Below are 21,014 nucleotides of genomic sequence, written 5' to 3'. Positions count from 1 at the left end.
TGATGCCCTGGATTGGTACCACATGCATTTGCATATTCAAGATGATCTAAGATGATAAGAGTTGCATAGTCGAGTCGAGTTGCATTTGTCGAGTCAAGAGTTAAGTTGTCTTATGAAGTTGATGTTGATGCCGATTAAGAAGTTGTCTATGGTGATGATATGATGCTATATGCTTATGTTGATGAATGATTATGATGCAATGATTTTACATAATTGTTATTATGATATATTGATAAAGGTTAAGTTGTTAAATGTAATTGATGAAATATATGCTTAATATTATTATTTATGAAATCTCACCCCTTCTGCTTGAAAATGTTGCCCTTCATATGTGTAACTTGCAGGTAATCAAAAATAGGCGTGGTCGTGAGTGGACTCATCACTATGTGTTTTTAGGTGCTCATATACGTAACAGGATGGGAATTATGCTACAGTTTTCTGTTCCTTACATATTGCTTTGAATTTTCATGAAATAAATGATGAACAAAGACTTTATGAGATTTTTATGATGAGGCTTACGTGCCAAAGACTTTTATGATGTTAAACTAATTCCGCTGCGTAGTTTTAAAGATTAAGTTGAATAATTTTGAAGGATAAATTGTTATCCATTCAATTTTACGATTTTTAAGAAGTGTAGAATTCCGTTTATGATTGAAAATACTATGATTTATTATGAAATTTTTATGTCAAGAAAACGAGGTGTTAAAGAAACTATGGAAGTAGGAAACCCGTGTAATCTGACTATTTCCCTTATGAACAAAGTAGCAATATCCTTAGCTGTGTAGCTTATCTACCCCCACCATAATGGTATATGCGCCTTGCACCTTAGGTAGCCCCCCTATGAAATCCATGGATATGTCAGCCCATATTTATTTAGGAATAGGTAAAGGTTGTAGTAACCCCCCCCCCCCCCCCCCCCCGGTCTCAAGGTCTGATACTTGTTCTGCTGACACACCTCACAAGCTTGCACATAATCCTTAATCTGCTTTCTCATGCCTTCCCAATACACAATTCCAGAATTTTTTTTATATGTTCTAAGGTATCTAGAATGACCTCCTACGGCAGTAGCGTGGAACTCATGGAGAAACCAAGCAATTCTAGGTGAATTCTTAGGAATCACTACTCTTCCTTCATGGTACAACCTCCCTCCCCTTAATTGGTACCTTGGGTGACCAAGAGGGTCACTTATCAACGCTTGCACCATAACTTTCAGTTTCCCATCATTCTGCACTTCCTCTTCTAACTCTTCCCACGCTTCACATTGTACAGTAGTGATTGTAGCATAAATCATTTTTCTAGATAGAGCATCAGCTGCATTGTTTTCATTCCCGGGTTTGTACTTCACCTCAAAATCAAACCCTATTAGCTTAGCAATCCACTTTTGTTGGTCTCCACCCATCACTCTCTGTTCTGTGAGAAATTTTAAGCTCTTCTGATTGGTATGCACTTGAAAATGTCTCCCTAACAGATATGGCCTCCATTTTTGAATGGCTATCACAATTGCCATTAATTCTCTTTCATACACAGACTTACTTTGAGCACTGTCAGATAAGGTTTGGCTCATGTATGCTATTGGTCTGCCTTCTTGCATCAACACCGAACCTATTCCCTTTCCTGAAGGATCAGTCTCTATTATAAACTCTTTGTCAAAATCTGGCATAGCTAGTACCGACACAGTAGTCATTGCCTGTTTTAGTTGGTCAAATGCTTGTTGTGCTTCATTATTCCACAAGAAATTGTCCTTCTTCAGTAATTGAGTGAGTGGCCGAGCTATCTTACTGTAATTCTTTACGAATTTCCTGTAATACCCCGTTAATCCTAGGAATCCTCTCAAACCCTTCAGTTCCTTAGGATATGGCCATTTGAGCATATCTTCTATCTTCTTTGGGTCAGCTGACACACCCTTACCAGATATCAGATGTCCTAGATATTCAACTTCCTTTTGAGCAAAAGAGCACTTTACTTGCAGAATTGTCCTCAAGTACAACTGGTGTTCCTTCTCACTTTTACTATAGATAAGGATGTCATCAAAAAATACCAACACAAATCTCCTCAGGTATGGCCTCAACACTTCATTCATCAATGCTTGGAAGGTAGAGGGAGCATTAGTTAGGCCAAACGGCATAACTAAATACTCATAATGACCTTCATGTGTCCTGAAAGCAGTTTTAGCAATATCTCATTCCTTCATTCTAGTTTGATGATAGCCAGACTTCAAGTCAAGCTTAGAAAAAATAATTGCTCTCCCTAATTCATCTAATAGTTCATCAATTACTAGTATAGGGAATTTGTTGGGAACCGTCACCTTGTTGAGAGCTCTGTAGTCGGTGCAGAATCTCCATCCTCCATCCTTCTTTATGACTAATAAAACTGGACTTGAATAGCGACTGGTGCTATGTCTTACTATTCCAGCTTGCATCATTTCCTTCAGAATCCTCTCAATTTCATTTTTTTTGATAATAGGTGTAACACCCACGTCGTGGCTTTCGATATCCCGCCAGTTGGATACGAAAGGTTCCCGCCAGTTGGAACGGGCACTATCCGTGAGGATGACCCCACGATAATAAGAGAAACCGAATCACATCGGAATGAGAGGGATCCAGAGGCCGTGTAGGTATGGGACTACATGGTTGAAGGAAGGCTTATAAGAATTGTTAGGTACTACCCATATCAACAAGATGCATCTTCTTTTCGGTAGCTCATTCCATAAGAACTCCACAGTTAAGCGTGCTTGACTTGGAGCAATTTTGGGATGGGTGACCTACTGGGAAGTTTCCCGGTAAGCGTGCGAGTGAGGACAAAACACGCTGAAAAGACTCGTGTTGGTTTGTGGGGTTAGTCGGCAATCCTAAAAGCAGTCTAGGATGTTACAATAGGGGTATCTATAAGGCCTGATATTTGGAATAGTAGCTCCAGGTTTGAGCATTATAGGGTGATCACGCTCTCTGATGGGTGGTAAACATGTGGGCATGTTGAAAACTTCTTCAAATTCTTCTAAGATTTCCTTCCATTGAGCTTGTTCTTCGGTCCTTCCTACTTTATTACTTTTAGTTTCTAATGATTGTATGTAAAATCCAAGCCCTTCATCAGCCAGAGCTTTCATCATAGCCTTCCAAGATGACTTCCTAGTGCACATAGTCGGGTCACCTTGAATATTATACTTCCTTCCTTCAAACTCCCACTTCAGACATAAGTTCCCAAAATTGGCTTCTATTTTTCCTAAGCTGGCTAACCAGTCCATTCCCAACACCATCTCTGAACCTCCTAACTCCATCAAGAAAAAATGTTGTGTGAATTCAACTCCTTGAATTTGGAATTGCAGGTTTTCACATACTCCTTGTTTTCTTACCTTATCACCATTTCCTACTTCAATGACATAAGTAGGTGTCTCCCTCAATTTTAACCCAATCTCCTCCACTAACCTTGGGCTATAAAATTACTAGTAGCCCCAGAGTCAATCAAAATAAGCATCTGCCTCTCACCAATTGTCACCTAGACCTTAAATGATTTGTTAGAAGTGAAACCTTCATTGCTTTGTAACGACAACTGCAAGGTCCTCAATTCCTCAACAACTACTGCTTCCATTCTTTCGTCATTAACTATCTCTTCTAACTCCTCTTCATCACTTCTCTTCTAACTCCTCGTCATCACTGCTATCTTCACACAATCTCAAGCTCATGTGTTTGAACTTGCAAGTGTAGTCGATGTCCTCTTTCAGAGTGAACCCCTTGAGTGTACTCTCTGTTACACTTTTCCCCACATTTGAAACACAATCCCTTCTTACTTCTCTCCTCTAGCTCTGTAGGGTCCAATCTCTTCCCTTTGTACTTATCATTGTTCCCTGTTCCTCCTTTCTCACCTTCCCTCTTAACACCGCTGAAATCTCCAGGGTCCTTGAATCTAGAAGTACCCCCTTATCCTTCCAAGAAACCCCTCTTCGCATCACCACTTCGTTCTTTTCCTCAATAAGCAAGGCGCGATCCATTAAATCAGTTAGATCACGACTCTCATATAACTTCATCTCAGCCTGAATCTCTTCCTTCAACCCATTCAGAAAAATGGATTCAAGCATGCCGATTTCTTCTCTACGCAGGGGTGCTACCAACATTTCAAATTTGTCCCTATATCCCATCACCGTACTTCTTTGTCTAAGGCTCAACAATGGACCCAAAGTATTTTGTAACAATCCGGGTTGAAACCTTCTTATTACTTCCATCTTAAACTCCTCCCAGGTTTGCAATGGTGTTTGTTCTTCCCACCATTGAAACCAATTCAAAGCCTTCTCTTCTAATGCAAGCACCACTGTATCCACCTTGTCTTGCACGCGTATTTCGTTCAGCTGAAAATAACGTTCAACACGTACTAACCACCCATACACATCTACTCCCTTGAATATCGGAATTTCCAATCTCCTCCTCATTACGGTGACACCCAATCGGTTCCCACCATCGCGTTGGGGTCGATGTCTTGATCCCAACGACGCAGTACTGTTCTCACTCCAATCGTCCTCTTTGTCGTTGTGATTTCCTCTCCGTCCTTGTCGCCGGTGACGACGAACAGGTTGCTCTTGGATGAGCTGGCGAATCTGTTCCACCGTGACCTGAGGTCGTGCTTGCTGTTCCAACGCCAATTGACGAATCTGCTCCACCGTTGCTTCAACGTTGCTCACTCTCTGTTCAATTGCGTCAAATCTGTTCTCCATGATTTTTCTCGTACTTACCACCCACTAGCGAGATCGTAATCAAGGCTCTGATACCAAATTGATAAGATTCAATTTAATATCAGAATGGGAATAATGAGTGAAACAGTGAAAATCTGATGGAAATAGAAAATATTATTTATGAATAATCCAGTTAGAGTTCAAATGGGATCTAACTAATGATTACAATGGATTGAAACTGGAAATCGTAAAAGCAGAAAATTAAACTAAGCAATTCGAGCTGCTTAGGGTCTCCCAGGAAAAATATAGCTAACAGAATTCATGCCTATCTCCTAGTGATTATTCCCTCATCATATATAGTACTCAAACCCCCCTTTCTCTCTCTGCCACCTGTCCTCCTCATCCATTCTCTGGTGAGTTAGTTACACCTTTAGTGGAATTATTCCCCACTAATTGAGTAACGCTAATAGTGGAGTTATCATTATCATTTACATTCTTCTTATTATGCTTCCTCGTATACCATCTGATGCTTATCATCCACTTTTTAGATTCATTCAATACATAAATGATGTATGTAGTTTATTATGTAGACGCGAAAATATAAGTCAACTTGAGAGTGAAATAAAGAAGTTCAGGACATACTCTGTTGATGTGCGTAACAATTCGTAAACCATATCTGTCTGTCAGAATAAAAAAACCACAATGTTAAAATCATTTGCATATACAGAACATCAAAATAAAGTATAGAGATAACTCCTATTAGGTGCATGTTAATTAACTAGAAGAAAGAAGGAAAAAAAAGAAAACAATTCGGTCTGGTTAGATAGTTTGAAGTATTTACTTTATATGATAGGGGAAGATGCATATATAATAGAAACATTCAATGCCTACCTGTAACACATTTGGCAAATTTAGCCTTTGTGCAAGCTGGGTTGCAATAGTAGACTTCCCAACATAAGCAGTTCCACAGACAAGGATTACTAATGGAACTCTTTGATGGTGAAACCTATGCAGGAAAATGGAAATGAAGCATAATCATACACACGCAGAAAATTTACATACGAAACATTCGTGTATGTATGTACAGACAGACTCAGATTTAATATGTTTAGATATTTTTGAAGACGATAGGTCTAGATTGAATAAAGATATTACAAATGTATGCAAACCTTGTCATCATCTTATAGCGATTTATGTACTCTTCTCCATATCCTCGCCGCTCCATAAGCTTAAATAGGTTGGCTTCCAAGTCGGACTGAGAGCTGCAACATAAAAGCACAATGAAAGATAATATTTAACTTAAAACCAGCATCACAAAAAGATGATGGGAATAACATACACATCTAGAAGGTTGTTGTTTATGAGAAGCTTCTTCAATTCGAGAGCAATTTTGATAGCTACATGATTTGGAATATGAAAAAACAACAAGCTATGATTTGTTATGCACTTTATTGTACCAACACGACACTTGTGACTCCATTGAATTTTGAATTATGTTATTTTCTCAAAATTTTATCCATGTTGACATGTCAATGTCCATTGTCGTGTCTGGTATTAGTGCTTCATAGAAAAGGAGCATTACCTTGGTTACAGTTAACATTCCACATAGCAAAAATCGGGATAGAACATAGTAATGATCTGCATTATCACCTAACCACACTTTGACCTTGACGAAATCGTATTTGGAAGAAGCGTTACGAGAAGAGAATTTGACGGAGGGGAATTGTTGTTTATCATCACTTTCTTCACTGTAGACGGGGCTTGACACGCTGATTGATTTCCCTTTCTCCATCTTCATTCTATCGATATGAATGAATATGATCAAATCAATCCCTTTTTATCTTCTATTCTTATTGATTTCTCTTATGTTTTTGTTTTGTTCTTGCATGTTTTTCTTAGTTGTAAATGGAATGAGAAAAAGTTGAAAATGATAATTGAATTGGAAAGAAAGAGGTATTAAATCGTACCTTAGGAGAGAGATAGAGAATGATGAAGCAAAGCGCAGAATGAGAATGATGAAGTGTGACTAAGGATTGGTGGCAATACCTTACCTGCTATGATGCATAGGTACGGGTACGGTACCCGGTACGTAATACGACGAATTTTAAAAAATGAAGGTACGGGTACGTTGGTATAAAACAACAAAAAAAAGATTTTTCAAGTGAATTATTACTACACTTCTATCATCATGTTGCTTGAGAGTTTTATTTTTTTGTGCATCCCCTTTACTATTTTCATCAAAAGCAAGATAATTTTGGTTATTTTTTCAACACCCTTACGTTTTTGCTACACCAACTAGGGCGAAATAACCAAGTAAAAATAGGTACGGTTCGGTACTAAGTTACGAGTACCATACGCGTACCCGGTACCGATACTTCTCCATGTTTGGAGTACCCATGCTTTAGACCTGTTACACTGTTTAATACAATATAAATAAATAAATATTACAAGGAATGGAAGGTTTTTTTTTGAAGGATCAAGGAATGGAAGGTTAATGACTTTGTATTAATCATCATAAAATTAATTTTTTTTTTGAGGGATCATCATAAAATTAATAATAATCAGATATCTATACTATATATAAAGAAAACTACCCCTTTCAGCACACTTTTGGGTTGAAATTTTCTTTCCAAAAATACCCTTAATTTTAAATACAAATAGCCAATTATAAAATAACACGTGGATTAATAATCAATGTCACTAATCACCACCGTTAACTTTCTTTTACCACCGTTAACAACAGATCAAACACACAAAAAGTTTAAAAATTATATCTGCATTCTTTATGTCTCTTCTCATGAATTCAAATCAATCCAGAATTCATCATAGTACCCTCTGATCACATCTCATCACCTCTAAAAAATTAGAAAGTTCCAAGGCTCACGAACTTGATTCATACTTCTAAACCATTGACTGGAATATCTTTAAGGTCCACTTCATGAATTGAATATCTTTCTGTTTTATCCTTCGAGCAATTTACTTTCCGCCAACATTACAATTCAAGCTTTGTTTTTACTTTTTTTGTTAGAAGAATGAATGAATCGGAATTTGAGAAAATCAAAGTTGAACAATAATCACTTATGAAAAAAATAATCCAAAGTTTATGTTTTTTCCTGCTTTATTTCTCACGAGTCTGTGATTTTTTTAATTTTTTTTAAACAAAAATAATAGCCGATGAGGATTAGACTATAAATCCTCTAAAAAAAATTAGTAACAAACGTGAGCAAAAAATATTGTTAAAGATTGGACTTTAAATCCTCTAAAAAAAATTAGTAACAAACATGAGCAAAAAATAATGTTAAAGATTAGACTTTAAATCCTCTAATAAAAGATTAGTAACAAATGTAAGCAAAAAAAAAAAAGATTAGTAACAAACTAAGCAAAAAATAATGTTAAAAATTGGACTTTAAATCCTCTGATAAAAATATTAGTAACAAACGTGAGCAAAATATTATGATTCAAAATCTTTTAGAAAAAGATTTGTTAGCACTATATTAAATGGACTATAAATCCTCTAAAAAAAGATTAGTAACAAACGTGGGTAAAAAATATTGTTTAAGATTGAACTTTAAATCCTCTAAAAAAATATTAGTAACAAACATGAGCAAAAAATAATGTTAAATATTAGACTTTAAATCCTCTAATAAAAGATTAGTAACAAACGTGAACAAAAAAAAAAGATTAGTAACAAACATGAGAAAAAAATAATGTTAAAAATTGGACTTTAAATCATCTGATAAAAATATTAGTAATAAACGTGAGCAAAATATTATGATTCAAAATCTTTTAGAAAAATATTTGTTAGCACTATATTAAAAATATTAATAAGTAGGGTTCTCACAGTTCATAGTTCGTTCCCGCATTGTTTAGTTTTTCTCAACCTCTCTCCGGCCTCTGCATCAAAATTCAGAATTAACCTGTAAGTTTTTTTTTTCATGTTACAACTAATCAAAGTTGATTAATTTTATCGATTATTTGACTTTGCTGGTTTATAAGTGATTATGATTCAAATTATTTACGATTAATTTTAAGAATTATTTGGCTTTGTTGGTTTATAATTGCTTATACAAACTATGATAGTGTGTTTTTTTTTTTTTTTTTTTATCTATAAGCACACCTTTGGATTGGACTTTTCTTTTCAAAAATACCCTTAATTTTAAATACAAATAGTCAATTATAAAATAATACGTGGATTAGTAATCCATGTCACTAATCGTCACCGTTAACCCTCTTTTATCTCTGTTAACCAAAGATCAAACTCACAAAAAAACTAGCACAAAACAACAACTCATGTTACTTTTTTATCAGCCGTTTTTATGTTGTACATCTGTGTTGTTCCCCTCAATACAACCGACAAAGATTGTCAAGTATTTTCATATCCCTTCACAAAAAACAGTATTCCATATTATTTTATTGATATAAATTACTCATCCTTAGTCTTTGATCAATTGTAACAAACGTGAGTAAAAAAAATAATGGAAAAGATTGGACTTTAAATCCTCTAAAAAAAAGATTAGTAACAAACGTGAGCAAAAAATAATGTTAAATATTGGAATTTAAATCCTCTAAAAAAAAATTAGTAACAAACGTGAGCAAAAAATATTGTTAAAGATTGGACTTTAAATCCTCTAAAAAAAGATTAGTAATAGATGTGAGCAAAAAATATTGTTAAAGATTGGACTATAAATTCTCTAAAAAAAAGATTAGTAACAAACGTGAGCAAAAAATAATGTTAAAGATTGGACTTTAAATCCTCTAAAAAAAGAATAGTAACAAACGTGAGAAAAAAATAATGTTAAAGATTAAACTTTAAATACTCTAAAAAAAATATTAGTAACAAACGTGAGCAAAAAATAATGTTAAAGATTGAACTTTAAATCCTTTGGAAAAAAATATTAGTAACAAACGTGAGCAAAATATTATGTTAAAGATTGAACTTTAAATCCTCTAAAAAAATATTAGTAACAAATGTGAGCAAAAATTAATGTTAAAGGGCAGACCATACCCAATGTCGGAATCTATCTTCCACGACATGTTTTCAGTCATGGTCAATTATATGTAGCTTTATCGAGAGGAGTTTCTCAAAATTCAACAAAAGTTCTCATTAACGAAGGGAAAATAGAAGGAGAAGATGGAGACTTTACGAAAATATAGTTTTTAAAGACATTCTTTGATCACAATCATAACAATGTTTCTTTTACATAAAATATCATTTATACATTTATGTTATGATGTTACTAATTACTATTAGAATAAACAATAAAAAATCATTATTTTTTATTTATTTTTTATGCAGACAAACTAAAATATGTTGAGTTCATAAATAATTGTTATATAACTTGACAATATTTTGTTTATAAATCAATATATCAATAATTTCCATTAATATTTAAAAATTTAATCAAAATTATACAAACAAACATAATAAAATAATCACATGCGTTAGCGCAGTAGAAAGAGCGGACAGACGGGCACGATAGTGCCCGTCTTTCCGCTAGTAAACCATAAGAATATTGAGGGTCCAAACTTTTGCCCAAAAAAAAAAATATTGTGTTTAAATTGAAGCTTAAATTATGGACACAGCAAAACCCTAAAATTCATTCTCTACTTTTAACAAACCTCAATCAACATTCGTTTAACCGATGGAAGAAACCACCGCCACCACAAGGCAGCCGAGACCAACCACCTCCACTGGAACCTTAACACTTCCAGTCAAGAGGCAGCCGCCACCGGTAACTGAACTTCCGTTTGATCTCGTGGTCGAAATCCTCTGCAGACTCCCCGTCAAATCCCTCCTCCGATTCCGCTCTGTCTGCAAATCATGGAGTTCTCTCATCTCAAACAATCCCAAATTCACAAACAAACACCTTCATGGAGAAGGATTCAGCATTTCCCTTCTATGGTTCCTGATGATGAACGAGGAACCATCGTAAAGGGAAAGGTTTATTGGTTTGCATATTCTTATGTGTCTGGTCGTTACTCTTTTAACATTGTTTCCCTTGATTTGGGGAAAGAGTCTTACAAAGAGATTTCACAGCCTGACTATGGAACGATGCCTGTTTCTCTTGATTTGGGCATCTTGAGGGAATGCTTGAGCTTAGTTTTTCATTCCAACACGTTTCTTGTTGTTTGGCTTTTGAAGGAATGCGGAAATGAAGAGTCTTGGATTAAACTCTTACGTCTTCCTAGCTTTGGATATCGCTGTCATACCAATGTAATTTATATCTCTGAAGACGACAACCATGTGCTTCTCAACTTCAAAGATGATGATAAATTGAAATGGGTTGTTTATGATTCCAAAAATGATACTTCGAGGAATATCAAGACTCAAGACTGGAGTTTTGTAGATTCAAATGTCTATGTTGAGAGTTTGGTGTCACTTTAATTTTAATACTACAGTTTAGATTTCGTGCTATGTCATTTCTGTATTAGACTCAATCCCAACTATTATGTTATATTTTTTATGTTTCTTTCTTGATGCTCCTTTCAATTTCCAGTTATTTCATGGTTCGTTGTTAATTAACGGTGGATGAAATTTACACCTTGAGAAATTGTTGTTTCATTTTCATCTCTCTGTTAGTTAGAGTTGTTTGTTCTTCACAATGCTTTGAAATTTTACATTATTCACAATCACATATTGCATTAAATGGTTTAGGGTTTGATTGTCTAAGATTGGAGACGGGATTTAGAAGTTATGCCGAGTCACTTGTATGTTTCTTGATACATATGCTAAATTAATATGTCAATACTGACTTCAATTGTTTTAGTGTTTCCCACTTCATCACAAGATATTCTTATAATAGTCAGCAAGCGGCAACAATTTTTAATTAACTAATCTGCAAGACTTCTTACTTCTGATTTAGCTTTCCTGCATGTTCTTTTTAATCTGTTATTGTTTTGGGAGCTAAAATTAAAGTCATTGTCAATGAAATCAGTATTCAACCCTCCGCTTTTTATTTGCCTTTTTCCTTGCTTTCTCGTGTTTTTTTTTTCTTCTTTCTGGATCAACAGGTTTTCATTGATTTACGCCTTCTCTTAATTGTAGCGTTATTGTTTTTGAGTTATAACTGTTGGTTGGATTTTGCTTCAGAATCCCTAACCTGATACACTTTCTGATGATGAACATGATAGTAGTGAAACGAGTCCGTCTACAAATTCTACTTTTAATCCTTAAGAATTTAATAATCGCCACAATTCAAATTAATTTACGGAGAATTTAATAATCGCGATAATATTCATATATATTCCATAGTTGGATAGAGGAAAATTGTTAATAGAAATTTAAAAACATAATGTCCAAGCAAATACATTTGTTCTCTTATTTGCTATTTCCAAATTGTTGGCTTGTAGTGTACTGAATGTTTATCACTTGTTACCAAATGTAAGAAGCCTCAGATGGTGTGGGGATTAGACGTGACATTGCATTGGTTTCAGCTAGAGGATTGGAGTACTTGCATAATGGATGTTAAAGCTAGTAACATATTGCTGGATAAGGAATGGAAGCTAATGATTTTACTTGCCAAGATTGTGCAGGGAGGATTTGGACCTGCCAGCATAAACCTGTAATTAAATCCATTGATTAATTTTTGTATTTTGAAGAGAGATTAACAAATGCATAGTAATAATATGCCTTTTATCTTTGTCACTGGGTGTTCACAATCTTGCTGAAACCTAATGAAGAATATTAAGTGTAACCTATGAGATGTGAGACCTGAACTTGTGATTTCTTCTGTTTATGTTCCTCTTGTTATTTAGTGCCCCTTGATGTTGTCGTGAGGGTGCAATGTTCTTATTCTTTCATTAGTGTCTGTTAAATTGGAGAAAATACGAGCGATGTTTTCGTGCTTGCTGTGTTGTCCATCTTCTCTTAGATATTCTACTTTCCCCCTTTTAATTGGTTGCTATTAAATGTTGATGGCAATAGTTTCCTGTCAATGTTCAATGAATAGGAAATTTGGTAGAGACAAATAACTTGCAGAGCAGAAGAAGCAAGTTGTATACGTTAAAATATCACATCTTTAATGTTGTTGACATACCAAGTAAATTTGCTAATTTTACTCTGTAAAACAGGTTTGTGACTTATCATTTGCTCGCTTTCTAGTTTCTGCTCTTCCTCCATCAATTAGAAACCAATTGTGCATGAAGCAAGGAGAGGAAGTGAAATTTAGTCAAACTGGTATGCTCTCTCCTTTGTTTCTCAACTGCAAAATCTTGGGTAGGTTTTCCTCCTCTTCCTTTGCCAACGGAAGCAGTGACCCCGTTGAATTCCAGCACTCCCATTCCTTTAGTTGGTTGGCATGCCATCTCCTCGAGGCATAGATTGAAACAGTTCCCTAAGAGCTGGAGGTTGTGGACGAAAGTTCAAGGAAATAGAGGATCATACAAAAACGACGATCCGCTTGTGTTGTCTGATGATCCTATGGGAAGGTCTCCATGAAAACTCAGTGACTTAAGAAATTTGGGTGGATTTTGAGTTGGGTTTGTCATGCAAATAGTAGATGGATTTGTGAGCAAAGATGAAGCCGAGCATCTAGGTAAATGAAGAAGGTTAAGGAGATTTGTGAAGGGTAAGTAGGGTCTAGTATGCAAGAGGGTTTTTTGCCTCAACAATTTGTTGATGGCGTTGTTCGAGTAGTTGGTGGTGTTTTTGGCGATTGACATGCATAGTCCATATTCTTAACACTAGGATTCTAACTGGAGCACCTATTGAACCAAATGGTTATACACGTTGTTGTTGTTCAATGTCTAGTGATGAGGGACTGAAACCATCTGTGTAGGTGGAGACATCTTCAAGGTGTTGTGGATTGTGATTAGAGAGTTCCTTCACAGAAGGTCTAAAATTCTCTTAAAGGCTATTGGTTCTTGTCAACTTAACCTGAACTCATTGGTATTTGTCTGCAATAGTTAACACAAATTAACAGAAAATCAGAAATTTAATAATAAGGAAACAGAACATACAATGTGGATGCATATATAATTATCACAAAGGAAAATACTAAAAGAAAGGGAAAAAAAACAGAATAAACTATAAAAAGTTGAACGTCACAAAAAGTCATTTTTTGTCTGCTAAAAAAAAGACATTTTTTGTGACACATTCATTGAATAATTTTATGTAAGATTTGAGTTTTTTTTTAACGACAGACAAACGTTAGTAGTTAGTTTGTTAGATTAATTTTCTTCTAATGTACATAAATTGAGCTAGTCATATAGGTAGTTAATGTAAAAAGAAAATGACCATACACAGAGCAACCACAGTTTTGTTAGAGCCACATGAATTTAATTAGTGTGGACTGAAAAAAATTGAATTGCTTGAGAAGAAGAAGAAGAAGAAGAAGAAGAAGAAGAGGACCTCAATTCTTTCAAATGAGGTATAACATGCATGTTATGAGGTAGGCATCCATCCATGTCTAGGGACAAGTTAAAAGGTCTTAAGATTGCATTCAAAGGAATTAAAAAGCCATTGTCAGAAAATGAAACTTAAAATGTTAGTGAATTGTGATCTCTCAACAAAATTGGTGTCCATAGCCACATACATGTTTGACCACAATCCAAGTTACACACTTAAAATTTATCTCTAAAATTTCTGATTGATTATGTGCACCATATGTATATTCCCAAAACATTGCATTAGAAAGTTTACAATTCTCAATTCTTTCTCCTTCAGGCAATAACATTGAAGTTTGTTAGAGAACTATTTTAGAATATTGAAGCCACATAGCTCATATTTCACTAGAACCATTGATTTCATTTGATTTGATTACAAGGTTGGTACAGTAATAACCGAAAGATCTGGAGAAGATAGAGTAGCTGTTCAAGTCATGGCAGTGTTTATGCAGTACTCGATCGATGAAATTGACATCTGTAACACCCTCAATCTTTAATTCAATGTTTGTTTTTGTTGATAAATTGGGGTGAATATAAATTACTATTTGTTTTTCTTAGGTCTTTGACATGGTAAATTATAATTGGCGAGCCTAAACAGTTACTTGAAGCAATGATATGCTAGGGTTGTATACTACATATGGTTTCAATAATACTTATTATGTTTTTTTTTTAACAAGCCAAAATGGAATTAGATTACTACAAGTGATTACCACAAGGCGTGCAAAAGAGAATCACTCAAGAGAGATACAATGTCAGATCATTGGTGACACAATAACGATCACCAGAAGTATAAACAAAAACAACATGAAGATTACATCAAAATACCCATACAAGACATAGGTTGTTGCCACCAGTCGTGGTAGCTGAAAGCAAAATAATGTAAATTAGCCTTTAACACTGGAATGAAAGTAATTTCACACTGTCTCATATATTGTTAATTGGCGTAGCCTTCTGATTAAAAATGTGATTGTTTCTCTCCTTCCAACTGGTCCAAGCACAAGCCAGCCATATTATCTGTAAAAATGAATGTGAAAAATGTGGTAACCCAGTCAAATGCCCAAACTAAAGATAATGGTCTCGACACCCCACATGAGCGACGAAAGATAAGTGAAGCCACTGTAGAACCGCAACCCACACGCTGCTAAAAATTTCACAGCCAAGCAGAAGGTGTTCGGCAGTCTCAGGTAAGCCGCACCCTCCCACACAAGCTATGTCATCCGTATGTAATACTTGTCGACGTAACAGATTATTTTTCGTTGGCAACCGATCGCGAAGTGGTTTCCACACGAACAACGACACCTTAAGCGGAGCATGCTTATGCCACACATCGTCCACCAAGCCCCTTTCAGGAGGCGCATCCATCGTTATCATGTTAGTAAGATTATTATTCATACATATGGGTAGTTTTGGTTTTCGACCTTATAAATTTTGAGATTATATAATTTTTTATTTTTTTTTTCATATTTTAATTTTCAAGCATTTATTTCCAGATTTAAAAAAAAAAACTAATTTCCAATCCTTTTTCTTCATATTTTAAAAAAAAAATCATTGGAAAAGTGGGGGTGAAGAAAAAAATCTTTTTTCTTCCTTCTCAGATTATAATCTCATCTCATTCCCTATAAAAACCCTTTACCTTTACCTCATATCATCCCCTGTTCTTCTTACAATAAAACACAAAACCTCTCTTTCTTCTTCTTCAATATGAAGGTTGTACTAATTATGATATTTATAGCCATGGGAGTGGTGTCGGCTTCGGAGATAAATAAAGAATTTAAGAATTGGATGGTGCGTTTTAACCGCACATATTCAAGCCGAGAAGAGCTAATAAAAAGGAGGGGTATATTTCAATTAGAACTGGAGTTCGTCCGCAACTTCACAATAAACAACAGGGGTAACATGTAGTTATTGTTTTAGTTTTCAATTTTTTATATTTTGTTTTGGAGGGGTATTATTGGATTAAAATTTTAAAAGATAAGTTTCGTATGAAAAAGTGCAGTGAATTTTAAAAGACTATTAAGATTTGGAATAAAAAAAAAGACTTTGATATTTTTAATTGAATACACAATATTTATTTATATTTCACTTTTTTTTGTTAATTTCTTTTTTTCGCAGGAAGCAATTACACCCTAGCATTGAATGAATATTCAGATTTAACTTTAGATGAGATGGTCCATTGCACCGATATTCCACCACCTGACGAACTCATGATGAACGTGTCAAAAGGATCAAGTGGTGGAATATCGGTGCAATGGACCATCTCATCTAAAGTTAAATCTGAATATTCATTCAATGCTAGGGTGTAATTGCTTCCTGTGAAAAAAAGAAATTAACAAAAAAGAGTGAAATATAAATAAATCTTGTGTATTCAATTAAAAATATCAAAGTCTTTTTTTTTTTTATTCCAAATCTTAATAGTCTTTTAAAATTCACTGCACTTTTTCATACAATACTTATCTTTTAAAATCTCAATCCAATAATACCCCTCCAAAACAAAATATAAAAAATTGAAAACTAAAACAATAAGTACACGTTACCCCTGTTGTTTATTGTGAAGTTGCGGACGAACTCCAATTCTAATTGAAATATACCCCTCCTTTTTATTAGCTCTTCTCGACTTGAACAGGTGCGGTTAAAGCGCACCATCCAATTCTTAAATTCTTTATTTATCTCCGAAGCCAACGCCACTCCCATGGCTATAAATATCATAATTAGTACAACCTTCATATTGAAGAAGAAGAAAGAGAGGTTTTGCGTTTTATTGTAAGAAGGACAGGGGATGATATGAGGTAAAGGTAAAGGGTTTTTTATAGGGAATGAGATGAGATTATAGGTATCTTCATATTCTTCTTCAATTAATCATTGTTTTGTGGTCTAGTAGCCTAGTGGCTAGAGCTCACACAATTAAATGTGGAGAAGTGGGGTGTCTGGTGTTCGAACCCCGACCCCACTTATCTCATACACTTAACTGCCATACACTTCATTGTATCCATACATTTATTTATTTTTACTTAACTGCCATACACTTCATTGTATCCATACATTTATTTATTTTTTATCTTTATTTTTTCTGTTCTATTCTACCTCATATTTTATATGTATGAATAATAATCTTACTAAGTTTATTTGTTTCGTATCCATACATTTATTTATTTTTTATCTTTATTTTTCCTGTTCTATTCTACCTCATATTTTATATGTATGAATAATAATCTTACTAAGTTTATTTGTTTGAAACCATATGTAGTACACAACCCTAGCATATAATTTCTTCAAGTAACTAATATAGGCTCGCTAATTATAATTTACCATAGACCTAAGACAAACAAATAGTAAATTATAGTCACACCAATTTATCAATAAAAACAAACAATAAGATAAATATATCAATAAAAGAAATTAACCTATTGATCGAGAGCGTTACAACATCTTTCTCATGTTTGTCATGTTCAAGCTGAGGAAGCATGTAAATTTCACGATTTCTGCATAAACACGAAAATTGACATGAATGTGAGTTTGAGACGAGAAATAATTGAAAGAAACACGAATGCGAGGAGATGGAAACAAGAAAAAAAAAAGAAGGCAGAATAGTGAAGATGAGTTTCTATCTCAAGAGTGTTGTGTTGTTCGACAGCTTTTTACATACTGGGTGGAAGGGTGAATCGAAATTTGAAGAATAAGATAAAGAAATTGGCAATCTCTGAATCAAGTGAAAGAGAACCTTGTATTATAACAAAGTCCTAGTGTTGGCCTAGTGGTTTTGTCATGCGATGGATGTTTTCTTTTTTTTAGAGAAGTCATGCGATGGATGCTCTGGTGCCACATAATTTTGTTTTGGTTTGTATTTGCATAGATCAACTATTTTGTTTAAGAAATTTATACGCAACATAAATTAATTAAAATAACGCAATTTAATTAACTGATAAATAAGCAAATTTAATGATGAAAGATCTCTATATTATATTATATTATTATTATCTATATCTATCTATATATCTTTATAAAGGAAACTTGAGTTGTTCTTGTGCAAGTATTGTGCTAATGTGGCATATCTAAGAAAGCTCCAACTTCCTAATCTCTATTGCATTGAAACATTACTATTATCCCTCTCTTAAAACCTTTCCACCTTTCCACCGTAATTACTTTTTAATAAGGTCTAATGGTACAAATCTTAAAAAAAAAAAAAAGGTTCCTTAAATATGTCAAGGAAGCTTCAAGTTTTATGAACGTTTTTTTCTTTTGTTATGAACATTGAAGAAGATATATAGAATAATAGATAGAAAAGTTCACTTTGTATTCCTAATCCATACCTTTCATTTGCACATAACTTTTTAATTAGTGCACATTTTCAATTCACATATTGATTTAACCAATTGAAAACTAAATGTTGTTCCATTTATATATTGATCTTTTCACTCATCTCTTCTCATGTTGCAGTGGTAACACTTTGTATCAACCAAGAGCACAAATACATATATGAAATCCTTAGTATTGTACGATAGATTTATGTCTCAAGAGGTAAGACAACTTTCTTCAAGCACGCAATAAGGTAGATTGGCTAGAATATAGCCTATTATCTTTTATTATTATTCAAAACTTTGTCGACGGTTAAATCTAGCCTAACAAGTATGAAGGTTGAAGAAAACGAAGAACTTTGGTAATGTTTGTGACGTTAGGTATAAGATTAACTCTTGATAATATTTTGGTTTTTGCTGCATATCATCTTGGTATTGTTTTGACTTTGAATTTCTTACATTTATCCATTATGGGTATACCAAAAAAAATATGATATCGATGTGACTTTGTAGTAATATATCAGTTTTATAATTTAATTATTTATTTTTTATACATAACTTAATTATTCATAAAAACCTTTGAGTGGTCCATTTATCAGAGTTTGGATGTTGAATGCTCTCAAATTAAATATATAGTGATATGATTTTATTAATGTGGACGCACTTCTATCCTCTCTTGAAAACAATAACAGTGCTTAATTAATTGAAAACAATGTTATGTGTTGATGTGCTAGCTAGGTGCTAATTATGCAGCTTTTTAAACGAAAATATTACGTAATGTAGAAGTTGGAATTCGAAGCATGAAAGTGGATCAAATGACAAGTAACTTAAATGAATGGTATATGCCCATTTTACTGAAAATTGAATGGTATATGCCCATTTTACTGAAAATTAATAGAAAATATAATAAAAAAGTTAACTGAAGATTTTCTTCTTCACGGTAGGAATAAAAAATGGTATTCCGATAAATAAATAAATAAAGAAAAAAACTATCAAAATTGCAATGTCGATTGTGATTTATATTTGGAGATGATTGGTGCAGATAAACATACTCTTATTATATTCTTTGAATATAATTTCTTATGGCCTTTTAAATTTCTCACCCGTTGTTCCGATTATATGCTTACCTTATTTGATGTCTGGAATATATTTTTTAAACTTTGAAAGTTTCAATTTTTCTTAAGCTTGAATCATGATGACGTGGCACTCTTTAGAGAAACTTCTCACACTCTTATATACTATTTAATTTTAAGTTAGAATTGTGATTACGTGGAGCTCTTCGAAAAACTTTTCAATCACTCTTTTTCTATCTGATAATTTCTAATGTTAATTTAACTAAGCTTGAGATACATAAAAATCTCACTCTTTTTTTATTCTATTAATGTTTATGTTTATATAAGATTGAACAGTACTAAAAGCAAACTTAATTTAAAATAATAGTGCTATATAGTAGCAAAACATTTACATAAAAATCACACTTTTTTTTCTTCTATTAATGTTTATATAAGATTGAATAGTACTAAAAGCAATTTTATTTTAAACTAATAGTGCTATGTAGGAAAACATGATGATAAAAGAAAAAAGACAACAAAAAAATATATTGGAGAACATAGACGTCATCCGAAGAAAGAAAGAAAAATCCAAAAAATATATATATTAGAAGGTGAACCGTACCGTTGACTAAAAAATCCTAACTAATAAAAGTCTTAGTAGAATTCTACAAAGTGGAGGTTTGATATGAAACTTTAAAAGAAGCTAATTTATCAACACAAGAATTGTCTTTTTAATTAAATTGAATAGTACTAAAAGCAAACTTAATTTAAAATAATAGTGCTATATTCTCACTATAATATCAAAACATTTACATAAAAATCACTCTTTTTTCTTCTGTTAATGTTTATATAAGATTGAATAGTACTAAAAGCAATTTTATCTTAAACTAATAATGCTATGTAGGAAAACATGATGATAAAAGAAAAAAGACAAAAAAAAAAAAAATATTGGAGAACATAAACGTCATTCAAAAAAAGAAAAAAAATTCAAAAAAAAAATATATGTTAGAAGGTGAACCATACCGTTGACTAAAAAATCATAACTAATAAAAGTCTGAGTAGAATTCTACAAAGTGGAGGTTTGATATGAAAATTTAAAAGAAGCTAATTTATCAACATAAGAATTGTCTTTTTAATTAATATGAGAGACCCTAGATAAGATATAGGAAAGTAAACGTAAGCAATCACGTTGCATAATTTCTAAAAACACGATCAAAAGATGAAAAAGAAAAAATCACCCAAAATTAATCATATTTTTAACGAAGCTTATTTCAACCTTTCTTATAAGCAATATTTATAACAAGAATGACTGCACTATTGTGATCCCAACAAACAAATGCTCTTATATGATTACACTATTAGGATAAACTACGATATGTCATTAAACTTATAAAATATTATAAGATACATCAAAAACTATATTCATTGTCCTTAAAACATTTACATAAGCCTACCATATAAATCAATACAAATGCTTATATTTTTAAACAACACTCATATTTTAATATAAATTAATATTAAACCTAATCATATCACTACATTTCAAAATATTATAGATCATTAAATTTTATATGATTATACTTATCATAATTTTTATTTTATCATTTGTAAAAATATTACAAGCAC

At 33.2% G+C, this 21,014-nt stretch overlaps 1 protein-coding gene and 3 pseudogenes across 1 annotated transcript; 1 reads left to right on the top strand and 3 right to left on the bottom strand.

Annotated features, from left to right (window-relative positions):
- Positions 1 to 2,179: 2,179 nt before the first annotated feature.
- Positions 2,180 to 4,983, bottom strand: LOC146955569 (uncharacterized; annotated as a pseudogene).
- Positions 4,984 to 5,265: 282 nt separating this feature from the next.
- On the bottom strand, positions 5,266 to 6,458 carry LOC146955568 (uncharacterized). The gene is made up of 5 exons (XM_085748753.1): positions 6,243 to 6,458; positions 6,000 to 6,073; positions 5,830 to 5,922; positions 5,552 to 5,666; positions 5,266 to 5,340 (listed from the first exon to the last, which is right to left on the bottom strand). The coding sequence occupies exons 1-5, from the start codon at positions 6,456 to 6,458 to the stop codon at positions 5,266 to 5,268; spliced, it is 573 nt and encodes a 190-aa protein (XP_085604879.1).
- A 3,844-nt stretch (positions 6,459 to 10,302) lies between these two features.
- LOC146955567 (F-box/kelch-repeat protein At3g23880-like) lies at positions 10,303 to 11,045 on the top strand (annotated as a pseudogene).
- Positions 11,046 to 12,778: 1,733 nt separating this feature from the next.
- Positions 12,779 to 13,631, bottom strand: LOC146955566 (uncharacterized; annotated as a pseudogene).
- Between the last annotated feature and the right edge of the window lie 7,383 nt (positions 13,632 to 21,014).

The sequence above is a fragment of the Medicago sativa genome, chromosome 1, assembly GCF_051527215.1.
Source record: "Medicago sativa cultivar Bolivia chromosome 1, Bolivia_mono, whole genome shotgun sequence".
Taxonomy (NCBI): Eukaryota; Viridiplantae; Streptophyta; class Magnoliopsida; order Fabales; family Fabaceae; genus Medicago; species Medicago sativa.
The sequence above is the reverse complement of the archived record's forward strand: the minus strand, read 5'-3'. Positions and strand labels throughout refer to the sequence as shown.

What these genes read in the sequence shown, in the direction of transcription:
- LOC146955568 (XM_085748753.1), bottom strand. Translation starts at nt 6,458, where the DNA reads ATGAAGATGGAGAAAGGGAAATCAATCAGCGTGTCAAGCCCCGTCTAC. An exon ending in AACAACAACCTTCTAGATGT is followed by an intron (nt 5,923 to 5,999) that starts GTATGTTATTCC and finishes TTTATGTTGCAG; the next exon opens with CTCTCAGTCCGACTTGGAAG. An exon ending in CGCTATAAGATGATGACAAG is followed by an intron (nt 5,667 to 5,829) that starts GTTTGCATACAT and finishes TTTCCTGCATAG; the next exon opens with GTTTCACCATCAAAGAGTTC.